This window comes from Schistocerca nitens, chromosome 1 (assembly GCF_023898315.1).
Source record: "Schistocerca nitens isolate TAMUIC-IGC-003100 chromosome 1, iqSchNite1.1, whole genome shotgun sequence".
Classification (NCBI taxonomy): domain Eukaryota; kingdom Metazoa; phylum Arthropoda; class Insecta; order Orthoptera; family Acrididae; genus Schistocerca; species Schistocerca nitens.
In genome coordinates, this window is record NC_064614.1 from 197,853,819 (window position 1) to 197,870,594 (window position 16,776).

The 16,776-nt window shown below is 39.5% G+C and overlaps 1 protein-coding gene across 2 annotated transcripts in view; it reads left to right on the forward strand.

Annotated features, from left to right (window-relative positions):
* LOC126245504 (trafficking protein particle complex subunit 11) overlaps window positions 1-16,776 on the forward strand; it is a 106,110-nt gene that overhangs the window by 63,743 nt on the left and 25,591 nt on the right. For both annotated transcript variants that reach the window (XM_049948320.1, XM_049948321.1), the window contains exons 15-17: window positions 6,193-6,335; window positions 6,529-6,762; window positions 15,258-15,415. In XM_049948320.1, the coding sequence (XP_049804277.1) occupies window positions 6,193-6,335; window positions 6,529-6,762; window positions 15,258-15,415 (535 nt within the window). The remainder of the gene's footprint in view (window positions 1-6,192; window positions 6,336-6,528; window positions 6,763-15,257; window positions 15,416-16,776) is intronic.

The window sequence follows — 16,776 nt, forward strand, 5'->3', positions numbered from 1 at the left end:
CAGGAATTGTCTCAGATGTTCAGGATGGTGTCATGGAAACTTCAGCAATATGTCAGTGAGATAGTTGTTCGTCATCTACAGCTCTGACTTTGGGGAGGGGGGGGGGCATATAGTGGCTTGTCAGTTTATACATTAGTTTGCTAGAAAGGTGTTGATGCCAGGGTGCATGGTTATAATATCATTGCAAGGACTTTGACATCCAGAGCCTCTTGCTGGGGAAATGACATTTGGATCCAACCAGCGTATGTATGCAGGTAATGTACTGGTACTCAACCAGTCTATCTTGGCTTTGAGTCCTCTTTGGAGTGGTCTCATTGTATTCATTTCTCTGTGGCTGCTGGTACTTTAGTGCCAACAAAGCGAGTTCTCATGCTTTTCGAAGCTGAAATCCTGTATGTTGTTGAGTTAGTCACTTGATACACATAATTTTGACTGTTTCCTATGATGGAATACCTGTAGAAGGAGGTGAATGAAATGATCTTTCCAACTGAATTTTCACTCTGCAGGGCAGTGGATAAGAAGTGACCTGCGTGTCTGTGTAGTTCGTGCCATGTCCTTTATCTAGAAAGTGGTGAGTAATAGTTGGGTCTCTTCAGCCTGACTTAATCTTGTGTGATGTCTATGTTCATTGCATCTGTCTTTAATGGTGCGGCACATCTAACCAGTGTAGAGTTTCTGCACCAACACAGGCACTTTTATATTCCTAGTCTTCCTCAACTGAGGTCATCTTTTGCAGGATCTGGCATTGTTTGTAGATAGGCAGGAGGTTAGAAGACAGTTGCCTGGTGCTTTTGCAAAGCCTCAAAATCTTGAAGGATGCACTAGTAACATAGGGCAGGGAAACCATCCTAGTTGAGTTCTCCATAACTTATGGCTGCTAATAGTGTTTGATGGTCAAAATGCTTGGCAAACCTGCTTCTCAGAGTACCCATTCTGAACAAGCACAGAGCAGAGATGGCTATGCTCTGTTGACAAGCTCTCGGTATCAGATATAACTCTGTGAATGAGTGTCCCTAAAACATTGCTGCATTAGGATATGTGATGACAGCTAGTAGCTGGTAAATACAAGTCAGTGTATGTTGGTTTACAGTATGCACTAGGACTCAAGGAGCTATCTTGTTTTCTACAAACCATGAATCCAGAAAATGGAGGTCTCCATTTTTCCCCTTTTGCATACTCAAACAAGTGCTAGGATGGAGAGAGTGTAGGTGTTCTGAAAATGAAAGTAGTGTTATGGACCCATCTTGCCACGTCACAAAGGGATTGCCTACATATCTCCAAAAACATTTGTGGTTCGGAACTGCTGTTTGAAGTGCTTTATGCTTGAAGTTTTCCATAAAAATGTTAGCTATACTATGAGACACAGAGGGCCTTTCGTATCAACTTACCAATTTATTCAAAATGTTGTTTATTGAATAAAAATTAGTCAAGGTGAGCACATGTTTGAGGAGACTTGATGGGTTCTTCCTGATAAGTTCCATTGAGTTGAAAAGTATTCAACAAAAGGTCATGCTGAGATCTGCAGCTTGCAGCTTGGATTTTTCCACACCAAGTATGCTGGGTTCTCAGCACATTTCTCTGGAGCGGCCTGTGGGTGTCAAAATCCCCTGTAGGGTCTTCTTGTGGTGCCACTGCAGTTCCCCAGAGTTGCAACTGAAGATGATGAGCAACTGCCTCATTGAAAGATCGTGTGTTTCTCATAACACCTCCGAACTTGTCAAGCAGCTTTATACAGATATACTGAATAAACAGGAACTAGAAGGCCATCAAAATAAATATTCACCGTGAATTGGATAATAACTAATGCCTGAACCACCAATAGAATGTCGCTTTGAATCTATAAAGTAGAAATAGCAAAAGGCTTTGTTAATACAAGAAGAAGCAGCAAAAGGCTTTGTTAATACAAGAAGAAACAAATTACAAGAATATGGGCTGTAATAGGTATTAATCATGTTAAGGTGAGGAGACTCGATAACTGAAGTACTAAGCTAAATGATGAAACCACAGAATACCCTGTATGCATAAAAGAGTGACTTAGAGATGCCTGTAGCCTGTGCCTAGATGTACTGGAGTAATGCTGCTGGTACCATTGGTATTATTGCTCAAGATGATAGAAGTGACATAGAGAAACTTGGACAACCACTTTAGGGTGGTAAGTGTGAAATATCAGTGAAGCTGTTATAGGCAGAAGGAATCATAAATGCCAGTAAGAAACTTAATGTTGTGTGTCAGAATCACAATTGTGTTATTGAAGAACTCCTTTCTTCTGGCTAAGTTTGTATACAATAAAAGCTTTTCTTTCATCAGAAATTTTGTTTGTTGTTTCAACTTTTTTTATTTAATCATCTGAATTGATCTAAATGCCCTTATGTCACTTTCATCTTCCTATCCTCTGATGTCATATACAGGGTGTATATGACCCGGGACAACCGGGAGATCCGGGAAAAACCCGGGCATTTTTTCATCCGGGAGAAAATCGGGATAAACCCGGGAATTTTTCAGAATTCCGGGAATTTTTCATTGTTTTAGTTTTCAGTTAAATTTTTGTGATTTTGACGGGTAAGAACCAATACTCTAACAAAGGATATTACTGTATCCTACTTCTGCAGTATAATACTGCAGCAACAAAACGTGAATGGGAGAAAAAAAACGAAAATGAAACTTAAGTCGCAAAAGAAATACGCCATATACAACAATAAAACACAGTGCTCATACAAGCAGTTTGCCAACTGCAAAGTGTGTCAAAGACTTTGGAAAGACTATGCAATGCTTCCTAACAACAAATTGTCTCCAATGAGCGTGACGTTACAACTGTTTACTTTAGATTTGTTTGAGCAGTTGCGGGCCGGCCCATGTGCGTGTGCAGTTGAGTCACGTATGAGAAGTACCTTTCCCCGCTTCTCGCTACAGATGTGTGGCTGGGCGCTACAATGTAATATTGCCCCGATTCGGAAATATTGGAGATCCGGGGCTGATTCATAGAGCAGTCTGAGTTCTAGTGGGGAGTCTCCACGTGACCCGTGTTTACGTTTAGTGATTTTGCTGTTTCCTCTTCATTTATTGCTCTCACATTAAATGAAAACAAAACAGATATCTATGGGCGTGAGCTATGAAATGAATTAAATTACGTTCTCATAATTACGGAAGGCTAAAATATGCTATTAGTTTCAGGTTTTATCTCCACCTTTCTGACAGTCAGACATTAATCGCCTTGCAGAACAATGAAGTTATTTTTGTTGGTTTGCTAAAGAAATTTGCCTTTTATTAATCTTTTCTGCTGGAGCAGTCAATTTATTTGAAACGAAGTGTTTAAATCCATACTATGGGCTAGTTTCAACTGTTCGCTGCATTTCAAAAGTGCATGTTTTCATCTTCTAGCACGTATGGCATTATGCCATAATAAAGAACCAAACATGAGATGATACAGTACCGCTACTTAAGAAAATTCATGTCCGAATCTGGACATACGAATGTGCACTTTAAGCCGAATTATGCATTGTAGTATGGTTCACGAAATTCTGATGTTCTTGGAGTATCCTCTGATGTCTTGTTTCTTTTATGACACAGTGTAAGATCTTTTAATGTTTTACACCTACGAACATATGGGCTTCGTGCATCATCGTAGATGCGCAAGCGCGGTGACGCCTGTTTCTGGTGCTCTCTGGCAACTACTAAAACGTACCTATTTCTAACAGGTCACGGGAAAATATTTCGAGTGGTTGTTTGAAAAGCGTTACTTTCAAAGTAAATTTCCTTTTATGCAAGATGAATTATGTGTGAGAATGTACGATGAATTTCTTAAATCACAGAGCATTTGACTCTCATTTAAAAATCAAGTCTTTGAGGACGTACATTTAGAAAAATTTCGAGCTGAGAAGATCATACATTTATGTCTTTATTAAAAAATTTACTGATGCATTTGTGTGTTGTACCTTAAAGTGTAACACGCGCAAAAAAATCAACATTATATGTGAAAGCTTAGCTTCTCTTGCAGCTTACTAATATCAGAGACCAATATTGTATGTGAAAGCTTTTCTTTTCTTGTAGTAACTCTGTGTATGCTAATTTAAACCATTAACTTTTCCTATTTGTGTGTACGTGCTACTTAACACTGATATTGCTATTGGCTGACTACATCACGTATCCTACGCTAGAAGATCCGCTGTCATCGGCTGGCGAGATCACGTGACGAGCTAGGTCTGGCTACAAAAGCGCATTGCAATCTTGATTTCAATGCTTCAGAAAGTAACATGCGGCATTTGGTGGAATTTAAATTTACACTTTCGTAATATGCAGCGTACATGTCGCTGCACATCAAAGATCTTTCCAAAATGTGTTTTTTACTATAAACATTCAAAGGATTGATAAGTTTTACAGTTCCGAGGAAAAGTATACTGTCACTTGACAGGGAAAAAGTGTATTTTCACCCAGGAGAAAGTGTAATTTTAACCGGGAAATCCGGGAATTTTTTTTTCTTGTCCAGGTATACACACTGCATGTAATCCTTTTCTCTTGTACACAATTTATTTATTTTCTTTTAGTACTATGTGTGGTATGTAATCCTGATCCCAGTCTTTCATCTCATAATATTCCCCCTCTCTGTAGCTTGGGAGTTCAATTTTTTCTTTTGTGCGGCATGGAGTTATTGCAGTAGCTTTGAAATTCAAATAGAAATTTATGGGAATTTTATGATGTTTCATTCTGCAAGTCAACAGCTTCCAGAAAAGATGAGCAGTGTTCGTGCCAGTAAGTACAGTAACAGCCACATAAAGATAATGGTGAGGTCCCATACTCCGAGGAGTATAGGGGACAAAGCGGGAGACCCGCACCAACGTACTAGGCAAGGCCCTAGCGGAGGTGGTTTGCCATTGCCTTCCTCCAAACGTGATGGGGATGAATGATCACGATGAAGACGACACAACACCACCCAGTCATCTCGAGGCAGGAAAATTCCTTGACCCCTCCGGGAATCGAAGCCAGGACCCCAGGTGCGGGAAGGAAGAACGCTACCGCAAGCCCACGAGCTGCAGACCCATAAAGATAAAGTTGTCTGAAAACTTAAAAAACTGTCATTTTTACAAAGCTGTCAGGACTAAATTGGCATAGCAGTAAACATAAACAAGAGTAAGTGAATGTCAGAAATATAAGATCAGGCATTCTGCACTGTGGGTAAATACCCTTTTAATTGAGGAAGTGGTTGAAGTAAGTTCTTTGCATAACAGAAGTCTGATGAAAATCTTGTCAGAAAAAAATATCAGGCACTATAGCATGCTGCTGGCCAAAATAATATACAAAAGGTAATATCTCTCATATGGAAATTTAGAGAAACATAAATATTTCATAATAATTTCATAACAATTTTCATATAAAAACAGTAAATAAAATAGTTATCAGAAGAGTGGCTAGTAGATATACTGAATTACAGAACCCAGATAGCAGATAGGGGCAGCGGTAAAAAATCATAATAATTATAAAAGCTATGTAAAGAGACATGTAGCATATTCCACTGCATTTGAGGGATTAAACTGTGCAAAATAATATTGTTCCTGAGCCAAGGTGTGGTATTCCTAAGCTTACAGTAAAGCTATCATTGATTAGAAGGTTTATTTGAGTGTCAGTTTGCTTTGCCGGGTCTGGTTCTTTTGGAGTTGTTATGCCCTAGCCATCCTGTGAGCCTTGAACTGACTGACTCAACCATTTATCAGAGACCTACAGTTTAATAGTGATTCTGAACTGCAATGCATCTCACTATTTTTCTCATATATAGATCATTTCTAGATCTGAAAGAAGTGATAATTGACAGTAAAATGTTAGGTGCAGCTAAGGATATAACCCCAGTTTACACACACACACACACACACACACACACACACACACACACACTCACTACATTAAATTATGTAGTCGAATGATATGTGTTGCACAGGAGTCTACTTACCAATCCCAAAAAAGAGAATAATCAATGTAAACTTGGCAAGTTAAAAACAAAAAAGAAGGTGCATTTTACCTTTCAGAATTTTCAGGGCAGCTCTTTCATTTGCAGAAGTTTTAAAAGAAATTTGTGGTTGTGTTTTTGGATCACTAGTAAAAAAACATCTTTTTTTATATTTAGACAGTGTGTCAAATTTTTCAGAAATGAAATGGCTATTTTCTGTGGTAGTATTATCTTAATTTCACTGACTTTTGTTGCAGCACAAATGTGTGACAATGTCGCAGGAGAATTATTGTCACTTCCCATTCATTTTGAACTACGAAACATGGAAAAAGGTGCAACAGAAGAGAAAGTTCTGTACATGAGAGGGCATCGAACTGGACACCGCAATTTTACTATAAATGTATGATCATCATTTACTCTTTTTATGGCTCTTCAAAAAAGCCATAATGTTTTGACTGAGTTGTCATTCTAAAAATATTTCTCATATGTTTTTTGCATACAAATCTTCTGTTGACATAGAAACATAAGCTAGTAAAATTAGTATCTGACACCAAAAGAATGGAAAAATTGTTATTTTGTGTATTCTGTTGCAGGCTTCCTATTCATTAACTTTATTCAGAGACTCGACGCCAGTTGAAAACTCCTGCCTGAAGGAAGTATCATTAACTTTGCCAATCGTGAAACCATTTGATGTGAATGCTAAATTCTTTTCCATGAAATTTGAACCAGTTACCAAAACATTTGCGAAGGAGCCTTTCTTGATAATGCCTCATGTTAATTGTAGCTCACCATGCCCTCTGGAGATAGTTGACTCTTCATTAGAATTGGTAAGTAACAAAACCATTCCTACTTTAGTTATGTTTTTTATTCATTACATTGAAAAAATGAAGAAGTAGCAGCAACATTAGTGTAGTTTGAGATCAGTAATCATTTGCAAAAGTTTAGACCTTGTAAAGTTTCATTGAATAGGTATGTGCTGTAAGAAAATATGGTGTAAATTGTCAAACTTCACTTAGCCAACTGATTGAAAAATCAAGCAATGACACGTAACACTCTTACTCTAATATGAAATTGTTTTTTAGAACTGGCCATTATTTGAAAATTATAGTTTTCATAAATGTAACACAAAAATAGCTCCACTGTTTGCAAGTTAACTATATTCTTCCATTTAAGAAATCCAATTATATGAGCTGTGTTCAGAAGGTAATAGGATATTGTAATTTCACTTGTCGTATTGGAGTGGTTTACATAATTTTTTTCTTTGCTGTATTGGTAAACATGTCTGGAGCCATATTAGATACTTTTTCTCTTGTCATCTATCAAAAACATTGTGTGTGTTTTGGTAGTATAGGCAGATATTTACCTTGTATAAAAATGGATCAGATAATTCGTGTTAAAATTTGCTGTAAGAATGGAAAAGAAGTCCAGCAGAGTTGTAGAAATGTTAATTTTTTTGTCTACTGTGAGTAAAACAAGGGCTTATAAGTGATAAGCCACTTCAGTCTTTCAACAACCCAACCCCTCCTTCCCCCCTCCCATTACCACGTGGATTCCTATTCATCACTGTTGACACCACCTTACAATACTTCAACATCCCCATGCTCACGACCGCGCCTCTCTCAAAAACTATAATTCTCAACACTTAATGAACACCAGACTTGTCACCTCATTTCTTATGCATCTGACACTCTGCATCCTTACTCATAAATACTTCTCATTTGATGGGATAATGCACCAAAAAATCTTGTGTCCTGGCCGTGAGATATCTAGAGGAAACCATTCCTAGACACCAAACTGCTTGACCAGCATTGATGATATCTTCATGAGCTGGACCCAGGGCAAAGACACTCTACCCTAATTCCTCCACAGACTCGACACCTTGTCACATCTAATGGACTAGGTCCTACTCAGCCCAGCATGCCACTTTCATGGATGTAGACCTCCACATCTCTGATGCCTTGATCAAAACCTCTGTCCACATCAAGCCCACTAACAATCAGCAATACCAGCAGTGTGATATCTGCTAATCTTTTCACACTAAAGAGGCCCTCTCATACAGTCTAGGCACTCAAGGACTGCACATCTGCAGTAATGACCAATCCCTTGCCCAATATGCTAATGGCTTACTAAGGCCTTTACAAACAGGCTTTACCATCCAAACCTACTACATATACATACCTCTTGCATTGCTTTTACATATGAGTATATCCCTAATCCTCCATCCACCAACACAAATCAGCTGCAAAGGAGCATCCCTCTCATAGCACCCTGGACTGGAACAACTTAACTATACTCTTCCATAGGGCTTCAGCCACTTATTGATACGCTCAGAAATGAGAAACATCTTACCCTTAATCCTCCTCCCCCCTCCCAGACTGGTATTCCAATACATAAACAATCTGTAAAATATTGTATTTCATCCTTTCAACACACCTACTCCCAACACCATGTCATTGGGCTAGGCACCTGCGGAAGTCACAGTTGTAAGACCTACCTATTGCTCCCACACTATTCATCCAAGCGAGTTCTGATGCCAGCGTATTCTATACCTCAGAGTCAGAGCCATATGCGAAAGTAATGATGTCGTATATTAGCTGCACTAAAAGTTCTGCACTGTGTTTTATGAGAGCATGACCACTAACACACTGTCCTCTGAAATGAATGCTACTGACAAACAATAGTCAAGAACAGAGTTGACCACCTATTGGCAGAACATGCTACTGAGTGTACCATAATTAACTTTAATGGCAGCTTCACAACACTTGGGACCTCCATCCTGTCTCCTAATATCAGCATCTTTGAATCAGCAGATGGAAATTGTCCTTACAATACATCCTTTGGTCCCATAATTATCCTGGCCTCAATTTTCACTAGTTACCTGTCCAATGTCTATCTCTATTGCAGCTTCCTTAACCCTCATTCACTCATCCTGCTCTCAGATTTTCCTCTTTGCAGTCGTCCATTTCCTCGCTTCTATTTCTCTCTCCCAATCCACTCCTACATTTGACATGTCAGTGTGCACTTTGCACATCTCGCCTGCCAGCATCAGTGAGAATTCAGAAGTGCCACATTCACATCCTGTGCAATTGTTGCCTGGCCTTCCCAGCTTCAACCAACCTTCCCCAGCTCTCCCTACAATTTCTTACCTGCTGTCTCCCCTCACCCATTCCACTGGCACAACCCACCATACACTGCCAGGATAATGAAGCCATGCAGATTTATGTTTATGTATCTGTGTGTGTGTGTGTGTGTGTGTGTGTGTGTGTGTGTGTGTGTGTGTGTGTGTGTGTGTGTGTGCGCGCGCGCGCACATTGCCTGGAAAAAAAAAAAAAAAGTGAAACACCCATAAAACACAGCTGGATGTCAGTGTAAGTTCATATGCGTGTACATCATCGACAGTCATCTCTGAAAGAACAGACACTGTTCATGGTACCGCAGCTGTATGTGTACATCATAGAATTTAAATTCTGACATTACCTATAATCGGGCATCAAAATAAATTCAATGGTGATAAGTGAAAATGTATGCCAGACCAGACCAAGAGTCTGGATTTCCCAATTTATGCAAGCAGTCACATTAACTACTTTGGCTACGTGAGCTCGCTTTCTGTTCATTCAAAATTCCCAACTTCTTGCACACTACATAAGTAGCACCTCCTGTCCATTACCCTCATTGATCTCAGCCTCATGCTGATTGTGCAGGAGGTCAGATGAAGTGTGTATCTGCACTGAGTGGTCAATAATGGCTGTCAAGACTCATATATTTATATGTCTTTTGAGCATGTCTGAAAGTTCTTTCATGATCCCACAGCTGTATACAGTGTGACGAATTTGAAACTCTGGCATTAGCCACAATCAGGCATCAAAATTAATTCAGTGGCTATAAGTGAAGATTTGTGGCAGACCTGGGCTCAAACCCAGATTTCCTGCTTTACAAGAGATGTAGCTTTAACCACTTTGGCTATCCGAGCACGCTTCCTACCAACCCAGATTCCCAACTTGTTGCACACTACATATGTAGCGTCACCTGTCCATTACTCTCATTGCTTGCAACCCCATGCTTTATATGTGCTTTGATGGCAATTAATGATCATTCATTGTAGATGCACTCTTTGTCCGACCTTTTGTGGCAGTCAGCACGAGATTGGACAGGGAATGCTGCATATGTAGTGTGTGAAAAGCTGGGAGTTTGTGTTGGACAGGAAGTGCGCTCAGATAGCAGACGTCATTAAGACGACCGTTTAAGTAAAGTGGGAAATCTGGATTCGAGTCTTGATTCAGGACAAATTTTCACTTGTCGCCATTGAATTTATTTTGATGCCCGATAGTGGCTACTGTTGAAATTTCAATTTTGTTGTGTAAATGATAGAGTTGCAATTCTCGGTGGCAGGTAAAATGGCAACCATAGTGTTTTTGTGTTGTTACGGGATGTTGTGGGTTATATAAAACGGGTGAGCACAATGTTAGATATTAAATGGTCACTGCTAAGGACACAGAGATGATATTAGCATTATCAACACCTGACACTTTTTTAAAGCATCTCATTGAGGGTGTCCATTGTGCGGTATCCAGATTTGTGGAGCATTCAGATAAGTGGCCCAACATTGGATTACAAGGGAACATGAAGGCGGTCATGTAAATAAGATTTATGGGTAAGGTGTCTGTCCTTTCAGACAAGTCTAAAAGAACAGACACCATTTATGATCCCACAGCTGTATATTTTATAAAAATGTGAAATTCCAATATTAGCTGTAATTAGGCATCAAAATAAATTGAATGGCAACTTGTAAAAATTTGTGCCAGGCTTTTAATCTATTTTCTGATCAACCACATCTGACAACCACAATGGAGATGATGTGTTGGCAGAAGAGCCAACACCGTGTTGCTAGAGGAGGCCGAAATGCACGCGTTTAAGCTCACGCAGACTGGCGTGAGGTCTGGAACAGTTAAAGGAGTTATAGTAGCCAAAAATAGAACATAGCTTCTGGAATACTTAACTTTAATCCATAATTGGAGAACATCGCTCTTGTTGATACATGAATTACAATCTCAATATAAACTGGTAATGGCGCCTTGCTAGGTCGTTGCAAATGACGTAGCTGAAGGCTATGCTAACTATCGTCTCAGCAAATGAGAGCGTATTTGTCATTGATCCATCTCTGGCAAAGTCTGCTGTACAACTGGAGCGAGTGCTAGGACGTCTCTCTAGACCTGCCGTGTGGCGGCGCTCGGTCTGCAATCACTGACAGTGGCGACACGCGGGTCCGACGTATACTAACGGACCGCGGCCGATTTAAAGGCTACCACCTAGCAAGTGTGGTGTCTGGCGGTGACACCACAGGAGAATTGCCATATTGTGCACCAAGCACATCATAACCCCCTCACACCAGTTCCATCTGAGAACATGTAATGGACTACCAGCAACATTTTGTGTAAGACGACACCATTAGTTGGAGACTAGCAGCAACCAGTTTAGGGAATTACTGTCCCATGTGTAGGCTGCCATAACACCACAACACAAACAGGTATGTTTGGATTGGTACCATGATTGGGAAATATGGACTGGCGGCGAATGGTGTCACATTGTATTCAGTGGTGAATTACAGTTGTGGACTACTTGATACCATCGTTGGTGGGTATGATGGTGACATGAGGAGATGTCACTTTCTTCCAATGTTTTGGAGAGGCATAGTTATGTCCCTTATGGTGTGGGGAGCCATTGCGTATGACTCACAACTTGTAGTGATAGAGGGAACACTGATGGCACAATGGTATATCATAATTTGACAGTATCATGCCCTTTTTTCAACAGGATAACGCTCGTGCACATATGGTGTACGTGTGTATGGACTGTGTGCATGATGTGGAGGTGTTCCTTTGGCCAGCAAGAACCCCACATCTGTCCTCAGTAGAACACATGTTAGATCAGTTCAGAGTCAACTCCACCTCAGTGCCAGTAGCCAGGATATCAAGGACCAGTTGCAATAGATGTTGACTAGCTTGCCTTGGTAGGGGATAAATAGGTTTTATGATGTTGAACTGAATCACTGCATACATCTGGGCCAGAGGGAATGCATCGTCCTACTGATAAGTGGGATCATACTGCCCTTGCTCCTTGTAAATTTGACTCAGTATTGCTATCACTCAAAATCACATAATCTCTCAATCTGTGATGTTGCATTTTGTTTCCTCCTCCTCTTCTGGATGCTTCACTATTTTGTCAGGCACTCTCTTTTCTGTTAGCTCAGAAGAATGATTTATCCAAAAAACTCAGGAAATTTCTGAGTTTTGCATATGTGCCTAATGAGGACTCAACATCTCAAATTTGTTGACTTTACTCTTTCCATCATCAGCAGTCTTAAAATTTATTTAATACTTGTAGTTCCATTTGATCATGTGGGAGATTTATATTTGATTGATCTGTGTTCAGAATAATGTTGTGGAAACTATTCCAACTGAGCAAACTAACATGGTTCTTACCTTTTGGGAAAAACTGTATTTCTACTGTAGTCAGTTTTTATCCCATTGTAATGGCAACATATACAAATGCCAACAGTGTATGAAATGTCTTCCATGTTAACCAGCTATGTTGTTCAGGCAAAGAAATAATCATGGTACCCATTTTTCTTATGTCAAGGGGCCTGTGTTGATTTCCTTTGAGAGTGAGGTATTATTTTGTATGTGTATCAATATTACAATGAAATGCTGCTGAACTATTTAATCTCACAATGTAAATTCATGTAAACAATGGTAAGGGGCACAACTTAACATTGTTTACATGCATAAACAATTAGTCACACATATCCGATTAGCAACTACTTTTGAAGCACTTTTATGTTCAGGAACATATTCAGGATCTCAATCAGAGTCATAGTTATCCACACCATCCTCAGATTTGTACAAATTTTCCCTTAAATGCATTTTTCTCGCACAAACATTGCACTTGTTGCTACTACTAGCAACTATTTTTGCACTTACTGATGTTTACAAGCACACAGCACGACAAAGTTGCCATTAGTGATTAGAGATAGAGCTGCCATTTCTCACTTTATCATGGAGCTATCAGCTAACATGAATACAGCACACCACATACAATGTTTTACGTGCAACAACTATGTTCTCATTGAGTGTTACTTAAAATTGCTTACAACCTAGGTCTTCAGATGGCAAATGAAAACCAACTATCTCTTTTAGAGTTGTTGTACCTACCAGATCTACCACATTCCCAGTCACTCACAAGGAACACCTTAAGCATGAGGTCGAAAAAGACCAATGACATTTATGACACTTGATGCCCCCCCCCCCCCCCCTTTCCCCACATTTGGCTGCTAACGGCAACAGGGGGCAGACTAAGACTGGAGATATCCAGTGGTGAGCACAGCATGAGGCTACAGAGCGTGATTGAACTGTTTAGTTGATGAGTAATTTGCAACAGTGGTAGAGGTTTAGTGGTGTTGATACAAAGCTGAGCAATGGCAACGATAAACAAAGCAAACAATGTGTGATACCTACAACAGCAGTTGCTGAAGTTGGCTTTTGTCAGAAAGGAACCCAAGTAAAGAAGTGGCATATGAAATATTAGCATTTCTGCAAGGTGAGTCAGTGAACTGGGTGGAGTCATATACACTCAACTGTGTGGACAAATGTACATGAAGAGTACAATGGTGACAATATCGGCTTAACCAGTGAAAGTGATATCAAAGCTTGTGTCGAGCTATCGTTGTTGAACAGGGAGCCACAAATCCTGACTCCAGTGACACTCTGTAAAGGGCAATTGTTGTCCAAGGAGTAGGTACTAAATGTAATTATGAACATGGAAAATCATCCACAGCTTACTAAAAAGCAGTTATGAACAGATTCCAAATAAGTCTGTAGCAATATGACCATGTAGTGCATAAGAAAAACTACAAATATTCAAGGTAGGACAAGACACACTTGTTACAAAAACTGATGTTTTTGCATTTCAGGGATGCTCGATACAGTGTACAGGATGTGTGTGATAATGACCATGCACTTCAAATTGCAAGTGACATAGATTACAGTGATTTCAAGGGAAGCAGTGAATGGTTGCGCATAACTTCAAACAGTCCTACAGAATTGGAAGATGTAAGTTAACGAAATTTCAAACAGCAAACTGCTGAATCAGCCAAAGAATTTGTAGCTGAGATAAATAAATGGACCCCATAATTCAGTAAGGAATTTGTTTTCAACTCAGATCAATTGGGGTTTGAACCCAGGAAATTAGAGGTAGAAAGACAGTTGTATCAAGATCAACTAACATCAATGCTGTAATGTATTCATATGCAAGTATGCCAACTGTTAATCTGAATGGTAAGTTGGCTGGAAAGTTATTTATTGTGCTGGGAGAAGTTGGAGGTGCTCTGTCCCTATGATCTTGTGTGTGTGATCTTGCAATGTGAACAGGATATGTTTACATCACAGCAAGCAAGAGTGGGAAAATGGGCATTAGAGAACTACAAATTTGGTGTGAGCACTGTTTTTGGCCAGCATCTACATCTACATATATACTCCGCTAGCCACCAAGTGGTGTGTGGCAGAGGGCAAAATAACCTGCTTTTGCTTTACACCTGGTCTGTGTATAAAAATCGTACCTTTAGAGCAAACTATCCCTTTGAAAAATGTGTGAGATTGTAATTCATACCACCGGGAACCACTGGACAAATTCAGCCTCTGGATGTGTGTGTTATCACAGTATCTACAGCTGTGCACTAAAGGATAGCTGGTTTTTGTATAAGCTCCACAGCAGACTATTTCGCATTTGATTTCATGAGATCACGTTCCATCAGCTCTCACCAATATGATTCTGTATGCATTCTGTAAGAGTGCATACCTAGCTGAACATTGTGCACAGTTTCTTAACTCACAAGGAGTTTGCATTCGATCTTGATGATGTGAACCTTCATGATCACTGCAGTGCACAATTTTTCGTTCTCTGTTCATGGTGCAAGTTACTGGTTTGTTTTGAACATTTCTTGAATGTCGACGATGTCCACTTTGTGAAGTGTAACACGACACAAATCCAGTGCTTACTTTTAACTGTGCAAACTTGGGCTCTTCTCTTTTTGTGTCTAGTTTATATGATCTGATACCTAGACAGGAACAATGCTGCATCATTTTAGTCTTAAACTATATTTTTTGTGCCTTTGTGACATTGGTAAATTAATTTTCTGGCACACTGTACATAATTTGTACTTACTTAACTACATTTAGTTGATTTTTATAGATTGTTGTATAAAGTGTTATGTGATTATAGTTTCATGATAATGCATTTGGTTAATGTTCCAATGGTTTTATCTTGTTAGTCCCAGCAGGCTAGCTCTGTGGATGCCACAATGCAATCACAGTTGCGTTCTGTGTGTCTTAAAGATGGTGAAATTGGTGCTGAAGCCTATTGTGTGTGTATAAACCAGGCAGCTGAGCAGCCAGTTGCTCTTGGAGTGTACACTTTACAATGGAAAAGGTAAAGCACTTAAAACACATTTATAAGTCTTTTATAACTCTAGACAAATTTTAAAAGTTTCAGTAAATAAATTTGAATAATTACTAATATAATGATAAAAATCTTGCTGGAAGATAAACAATCATATGACACAAAACCAGTATTGAAAATAATGTAGGAGATCTGTTGAGTAGTATAGATATTTACAGTCTTCCTTCCTTCCTTCCTTCCTTCCTTCCTTCCTCCTCCCACCCCTGCTCTCTCTCTCTCTCTCTCTCTCTCTCTCTCTCTCTCTCTCTCTCTACTCCCCACCCCCACCCCCACTCCCACCCAGAAAAAGGGCTGTGGTATTACGTTGTTTAGTTTCATTTCCATGCTATTTGTTATTCTAGTCTAGTCTAACTTTAATGTTCCAGGTAGCAGGCCGGGAAGTGGGGTCACATATTAAAAAATTATTGTGAGAAGTGTGACTTTCTTGAAAGTGTTGCATCAAAACATTTTTATTAATGCCTGAACTACCTTCTAATGGCAGTCAACTACATTTCTTCAAAAACTGCAATGAAAAATATATATTGAGACAGATGAGATGTTACTAAGGAAAGAGAAATGAGTGCTAGGAAATGGTTTTCAATTTGAAACTAATTGCATGTGAATGCAAAAAAACTCAACTTACTAAATGACAGAAATTGCCGGTGTAATTCCAAGTTTTCTTTTTTCCCTTGTGCACTTCAAGTACTAAGCGTTTGCCTGTTGCGGTGCCCATCTCTTCCTTTGCCTTCCCAGACATCTTCAGCCTACCAGCTTATTTCTGACTTTTAAGGTAGTTTGCCATACCTCATTCTGTTGAGATGCTCACACCATTTTCTTCTGGTGTCTTCATTTTTGCTTCTTACATTAACTGTGTTTAGTCACTTGCTAATGGTGCTGTTTCATAATATTTCTGCTCCTGTACAGCATTTCATATTCCTGTGAAATCTCATTTCAGCTCTGTGGCTCTTACTTTCTTCTTGTTTGTAAGTGACCCATGGCTCACTTCTGTAGAGTCACCTGGATTTGGTGATGAGCAACAACCCCTCTTCCCAGCAATGAACACACAGCTTACTACTCAATGCTTTTACACTGGTGGCAAATGACACACCAGTATAAACCAATGGTTGCAATTGCTGGTGGCAGATTTCTACAGAGATGGTATTGAATAATGTGAGTGATGATGTAATAAGTGCCTCAACTTGAATGCCAGTTGTGTAGATAAACGGCTTAAGAGTGTACCTTTAAAATGTATACTATAATTTCTTTTCGTTAATTTTTTAATTTCAAAACGTCTTTTACTTTCCGGATAGCCCTCGTATGCCATTATATCTTGCTAAACAGGTATGGTCCCC